This window comes from Montipora foliosa, chromosome 4 (assembly GCF_036669935.1).
Source record: "Montipora foliosa isolate CH-2021 chromosome 4, ASM3666993v2, whole genome shotgun sequence".
Classification (NCBI taxonomy): Eukaryota; Metazoa; Cnidaria; class Anthozoa; order Scleractinia; family Acroporidae; genus Montipora; species Montipora foliosa.
This window is the reverse complement of record NC_090872.1, coordinates 8,631,527-8,638,621: the sequence shown is the minus strand read 5'-3', so window position 1 is coordinate 8,638,621 and position 7,095 is coordinate 8,631,527. Positions and strand designations below refer to the sequence as shown.

The 7,095-nt window shown below is 38.3% G+C and overlaps 1 protein-coding gene across 1 annotated transcript in view; it reads left to right on the top strand.

Annotated features, from left to right (window-relative positions):
* Positions 1-2,524: 2,524 nt before the first annotated feature.
* LOC137999725 (RING finger protein 150-like) overlaps positions 2,525-7,095 on the top strand; it is an 11,388-nt gene continuing 6,817 nt past the window's right edge. The window contains exons 1-4 of the mRNA XM_068845596.1: positions 2,525-3,572; positions 4,433-4,498; positions 6,487-6,569; positions 6,874-6,967. Of these exons, the coding sequence (XP_068701697.1) occupies positions 2,886-3,572; positions 4,433-4,498; positions 6,487-6,569; positions 6,874-6,967 (930 nt within the window). The 5' untranslated portion in view covers positions 2,525-2,885. The remainder of the gene's footprint in view (positions 3,573-4,432; positions 4,499-6,486; positions 6,570-6,873; positions 6,968-7,095) is intronic.

The following is a 7,095-nucleotide window of genomic DNA, read 5'->3' as shown; positions in this document are numbered from 1 at the left end:
CTTTCTGACCTGTTGCAAGAATCCTTTCAGTTCAGCGAAGACGGCTCAATGCCCGATCATCCCAAACTTCCTTGCGCCGTACATCTTCGTCAGCTGAGAACATTTTGAGATCCCTCGTGTCGCGGTTTGTGGATGGAAACAGCGAGTAAAGGCGGTTTCGCAGGAAATTGCGCGACGCTCACAGCATGGTGTGATATTTTGTTCACATATTTTGTTCTCAAGTGCGACTGTCGGTTTCCGGACAATTTTTTTGTCACTGGCCGATTTCAAGTCAGATTTGTCCTGAACAAATCCGAAATTGCCCTCTAGTGCGACTTGGCCCTTGAGTCCACCAGCGATTGTACATTACATCATTTGCTATCTGTGTCTCTGGAGGTTGCATGCAAACCAACTTTTGTCGTAAGAGGCCATTCGATATCTTCCGTTCAGTTCGCTTTCCGCCAAAAGAAGTTTTCTTCCGAACTCTTCCTTTATAACAGATTATTTGTCTGTATTATATTTAAAGAAGTTTGGACCATTCAAAGCTAAGGATATAAACTAACAATCTGTTCCTGTGTATCACCCGCTTTCTTTAGCACTGACCGGAAGAAATCCAGTTGAAAATGTTGAAAGCATAGCGAAGGACTTCAAACCCATATGTGATTTCCTGGAGCACCACAGCCAGTGCGAAACCCGTGAGTGAGGTTGAGATTAATCGAGACTCAGCCCAAAGTCGGTCACTGACCACTTTGCGAAAATCACGTTCTATTTTTTAATTTTAAAGCGCTCAGGAACAAATTTTGACCTTGTAAAAATGCGCTTAAACGTGTAATTCAGTAATGTTGACATAAGTTACGATTCATCCTTAGTTGTCGCTTTACCTTTTGACCTTTCCGTCAGTTGTTTTTTTTAATATTCCGGCATAGACGTGGTTGAACATACTTGTTTCACTTTAGAAATTTTCGACCTTGCACTCCGAGTCACAGCTACTTACGCCATCGTTAGAAGGAGATATATATTCAAATACCTATTTGAAAAGAGAGTGGGTTGTTTTGACCCTATTTGAGTCCGTAATGATATCAAACAGAGTTAAACAGAGAATACAGTAAATGTTCAGTTGACCTGATTGCCGTGTTTCAGCAGTTAAACAGCTTCAGTGCAAGTTCAAACAAGTTGGATTCAACCGTGCGCTTTTCTTTTGGAGGAGACAGTTTTTTGATCACGTTACGGTTTTGTGGTAACAAAAAACAAGATGAAGCATGCAACATGAAACATGAAACTTGCAAACAAGACTATAGTGTTGTTTTCGTTCCTGACTAGCTAAGGCAGAGGCGTAGAGCCTTATGAGCTTGATTTAATTTGCGTATTATTATTCCAATTTTAATTTAATACTACCACACCCTGGCGTAAGAAGAGTATGAAAAGGAGGATCTGTGGAATGATTATGTTTTTCTAGTTCTTAATCTTATTCGGTTACTTCTTTAAAAGGGGCCTCTCTTTTCCAAGACGGTGCTAACAAGGGGTTGGACTCGATTCAACTTTTGTATGCCTCTTTCATAAAGAGCTGCTGAAAGGTCATTAATAGGGAAAAAGGCGGGAAAGTTACTTCTTGGTCATGTCTCTAAAGTTTCTCATGTATTTCTGCTCCTAAAATGACTTAGAGAAATGTTCTTCGCAGGGATTCAGGGATTGGAACTCATGACCTCTGTGATGCCTTTTCAATGATATACCATAGTCAACTATGGTTATACCGACTGAACTATGAAGCCACTCAGCTGGGAGAAGGTCAATTTGTAGGCCCCATTTGCTTCCGCGAAGGACTCGATGAATGAAATGATATCTAGCATCAGTTCTAGTGCGGGTTACTCGAGCGAATGAGAGATGTGACCCTTTCGATCGCCCTTAGCTGGATAATTTAAGCAACTGCGGGGAATTGTCTCTTTATATAACTTAAGGAGCCATGGATCGACATGACTGCATGCACGCAAATACGAACTAAAGCCTGAAGGCGAACACTGGGGTCTTCTGGCACTTCTGTTAGATTTTTTATTCTAGTTCGTTCGTTATCCATGTCTTATTTCCTTATTTTATTTTGTTTTTTTTTTCCACAAGACTAAGGACGAGGGCTGACTCGCTGCAGAACTGGGTTCCCGGAAAGATGAAGGCCTTAAAACCGCCTTGAACGGGTTAGAAATTTGTTACTACGTGCAAAACTTAAAAACCCTTAAATTTGAGGTTGACATATGCAAAGCGGACACACGTGGAGAAAACAAAAATCAGGATCACAAAATTCGTAATTTCTTTAAATGTGTTTCAGCGTTACTTCCAGCCACTAAAATAAATCCAAAAAGATCTTTTCACTCAACGGTCTTACGTACGAAAGAACTTTTTAAATTATTGTTGCTTGACTTGTCACATCACGTTTTTTAATGTAAATGTCATTTAGTGCTGCGTCTTTGTGACTCACTTTTTGCGGTTAGTATTGGAATGAAGAAAAGAGCTGCCAATATTCCGGTAATACTATATTGTTCGAGCTTTGAACGTAAGGCATTCCTGAACACCTGGCTCTTCAAAGAGGTTAAGTCGCTAATTAGTCTGTACAGTTATTCTTCGTTTTTTATTTATCAGTAAATCATCAGATTTTGTTAGTGTCTGTGGATGACTTCCGAGTCTACTTATTGACGTAGCACAGGTGTGTCAATCTTGAATCACGTGACCTATCCGTTCGATGCTTTTCAATTTGCAAGATGGCGGAGGAGTTACTTTGTCGCTTGTGCTGAAACTCTGGTTTACAAAGTTACAAAGGCTTACAAGCGCCTCATTTGCTCGAAGACGGTAGAATCAATAAGCTTCTGAAGTCCCTCTAAGGTTTTGGAACATTTTTGGTTGTGGAAACTCTTTCAATAATGACTTGTACGAACATCATCTTTTTGTTTTCAATTTCCGCGATGGTCGGGAGTAATATTTTGCTATGTAGTGCCGTCTCCGAAGAACAGGAAAGTTACACGGAGGCCGTGTTGAATATTACTTATTGCAAGAGATTTTACAAGGACTGTGGTGTAAAACCGTTTGACACAAGAGGCATATTCGGTGAACACAGCCCTATACGAGCTGTCAGTGGTTGGCTTTTCGGCTTGCCAGATAGAAACGTTAATGGCTGCGTCGAATTTAGCATTGGAGTTAATAAAAGACCTTGGATCGCGCTCATCAAGAGAGGATCCTGTAATTTCGTCGAGAAGATCAAGAACGCTCAAAAGCATAATGCGACGGCGGCAATCATCTTCGACTATGAAGATTCAAGAGGTCCAGTGAAAATGTTGCACAGCGATGCCGATTCCATTGTTGCTGTGAGCATAACGAAGGCTTTAGGGGAAGTACTTGGTCGGGCTCTCGTCAATCAAACCCATGCCGTATTTGTTGATATTTCAGTCGGGAAAAGCCATGACGATCCGCCCAGAGGCTGGCAAGTAAATCCAACCTCTGTGCTTTTTGTGTCCGTCTCTTTTATCGTGCTCATGGTCATCTCTCTTGCGTGGCTTGTATTTTACTACGTTCAACGATTTCGCTACGTTCATGCACGCGATAAGACTGAGGTAAGTGACTTGTAAACTTACCGGGTATATCAAACGATGAAATCAAAAGACATAGAATTCACCCAGGAATAAATAATAGTTTGAGTCATAACGTCTCGATTGCGCGAAAACGTGCTCGTCTTGCAGTACGCATACTCTGATACAGGCTGTTCTTTGTTTTTTTGTCTGTTTTGCCGAAGTATTATCTGTTTTGCTAAACTATTCGCAGACAACTTTCGAAACTGAGAAGCAAATTTAGGGATAGTGAAACATACGAGTTCCTCTGTTTTATTTCTGTTCTTTTGCATCTGTTTTAGAGATTCGGAATGCGACAGGGGAAATTAATTTGAATAGAAAGCAAACTTGCGGTAAACATCCAGTCACGCGTCTGATAGAAAAAGAAAATTGTCACGTGGACTTTCTACGGTATTTACTCGGTGAAAACGTCGAGATTTACTTAAACCCAGAAAATGGTTAAAGTAAAATGTAGTCCCTTAAAATAGAATCTATGTGAAGTACTGTGATGGCCTGTTAGCTTAGACTTAAAGATTCCAAAGTACAGTATAGTCATTCTCTCAGTTACCCTTCCAGTCACTGTCATTAATTGTTGAATCGATCGATTTATTATGTGGATAGTCAAGAGGTTATCTGTATGATTACTTTGGGAAGGTTTACAGGTTAAGGATTTCATCTCTTTCCCACACTCCTGTACTTGTACCAGTAGACAGTTCTGTGAGGTAAATCATTTAGGCAAGAATATAGATAAGTACATGTACTGAAACTTAACTGAAGTAATTTATGTGCCATTACTATGGAAACTGGAGAGCAAACAGACAAGTGTTCTGATCAATATTCATTTTAATGTCACTTTCCGTTATTAGAAACGCCTCACTTCTGCTGCCAAGAAGGCTATAGCCAAACTTCCAACACGCACAGTGAGCAAAAAGGTGAACAAGAAATTTATTGTGTTTGTCTGAAAACAGAGTTCTACCCAGAACAAATAAAAGATGGTTTGTAATATTTACCTTAGTGTCTGTTATATAAGGAAAATATTGAACTAATATGAACAATGTTAATTCTGAGATTTTGTGAAAGAGAGAACTGGCATGATTTCAGCATTCATACTCTTAGAAATTTTCATGGCATGTGGAATCAAAGCATGAAAAATGAACCTGGGTAATAAAAAAAAAAACTTAAATAGGGCTTAGGAGGAGTGTCATACTGGGGAAAAAGAGAGCAGAACAATAATATTTTTGCTGTGTTGCTGTGATAGCAGAAGATAAGACTGCATTTTGTGCTTGGAGATAATAGAATGGGAAAACATGGTGTTGCAGCTTGAAGACATGTATTGTTATTTCTTATAAAAAATATTGTTTTAGTTACTCCAACCTTAAATTTACATCTTTGTGTTGCTAGCAAATTAAACTCTATTATTTGCCTTCAGGGTTTAATAATCAAGGAAAATATTGTCTCAATCTGATTATCATCGTTATTCAGTTATAAGGGCACGCTTTTTTCAAGAAAAATCTGTCTTTGGGTGGCAAGTTAGTGCTAAAATTGGGGTGCGTCTTATAGCCAAGTATTTTCGTGCAACAAAATCTTAAGATCACAATTTGAGAAGAACTTTCAGTTTAAACAACACAAGAAAAGGACACTAGTTGTCAATTTAAAAAGAGAATAGTGCTTTTAGTGACCTTTAGAACACTAAACGACTTCAAGAGAAAAGCAAGCAAATGGAAATTTGCATACATGCTTAAAAGCACGTGTTCAGTAACATCATACCCATGACAACAATACAATTGTTTGAACCTTGTTTCGAATTCCGAGAATCATGTTTGTTGCTTGCATGAAAAGTTTCTTCTCTGAACAAACAGTGTGGAGATAAAACATACCTTCTTTGTTCATCCAGCCTTTCTTGTGCACTGAAATTTGCATCCTTGGTGGGGTGTTGATATTCAGTTGTCGAACACCTTTGAATATGACTTTCGGTGGGAGTTTTTTACCATTCGCTTTGAAAATAAAATAAAAGTTCAAAGTTACAATTCAAAAATTCCATAAATAAATAGAAGAATTCATCAATAATGCAAATTAATTATAAAAACTATAGGAACCAATTAAATGCCCTGTTAAATAAAAAAGTTTTAAGTCTTATTTTAAAAATATCTAAACTAGATATAGATCTTATTGTGGTATGAAGCAGATTCCAAAGTCTAGGCGGATCTCAAGACTGTTCTGAACACAGGTTGAATTTGTTTCTGGTAGTCCCTGGTTCAACTTCTCAGCTGCACTTGTAAATAGCCGTCTGGGAATCTCTTAGAGTTGTTGTACTGTTTTGTCTGTTGTTGATTATGTGTCTTTGACCCTGAAAAGCCCTTGTGGGAAGTTAAGTAGTCGATTAAGTACTGTACACACCTGTAAATAAGCCCCACTCGTAGATAGAGTTAGGTCAATTTGCGAGCCAGCAAGCCATACAAGTCATGTGAGCCATCTGAGTCAACATGTGAGTCACACAGTTATTGAAAGCTACATGTAACTGTTTGAAAATGGGTGCTTAGACTTAATAAATCTGTTTATCTGTAGACGCTATTTGAAATGAGTTCTTAGACTTAAATGCGAAATTCGCGTGGCTCGCTAGGTCGTAGATTGTCCAGCCCTTCGTAGATAAGCTGCGCCCAAGTTTACAAGCTCAAGGTTTGGAGGAAAAAACATTTTGATGAAAATACTTCATTCTGTGATCCTATTTGCTTATAGTATAAAAGTCCCACCTGGGTCAATCATCAATATTTGCAGTGTAAATAAGACTCATACACATTTTAATCCTCCAAATTGTATATTTAAAGAGTACATGTCAACTTGTTTGGAAACAGCAATCATTTTCCTGGTGAACTTTTTATAATATTAATAATAATGGTCATTCAATTATCTTGTCTTACAGACTGAAGAGGATGAATCTGACAACTGTGCAGTGTGTTTAGATGGATACAAAGCTAGTGATGCGATTCGCATACTTCCTTGCCAGTGAGTACAGTTGTAGGATCTCTGTCATAAACAAGAGATAATCATGATAATACTATTAATTCTTGCAGTCAGTCGTAAATTCAGTTTTTCTTTGCACCCAACTAGCAAAATTAGTTTTGATAGCCACGATTCAGTCTTTATACATTGTATGATTCTTCATCACAAAACGGCAGCCATGTGTAATAAGTTGATTTGGAAATGCAGTGCTTTGTCATTTGTGTCCATTCACTAGCAAGTATAAGTATCTTGAAACCAATCTTTTGACCACGATGATGATGATACATGATTGTGCATTATTTTGTAGACACGAGTTCCACAAGCTTTGCATTGACCCATGGCTAATAGAGCATAGAACCTGCCCTATGTGCAAGCTTAATATTTTAAAAGAACTGGGTGTGGTAAGTGTAAAGCTATGTTTCCTTTGAACTGGTGTGTGAAAAGATGGTTGTGTCAGCTTTAACCCTCACCCGTTTCATAGTCTGTGCTGATGAAGTCTTTAATAATAATTTTTATTATTATTTGTACA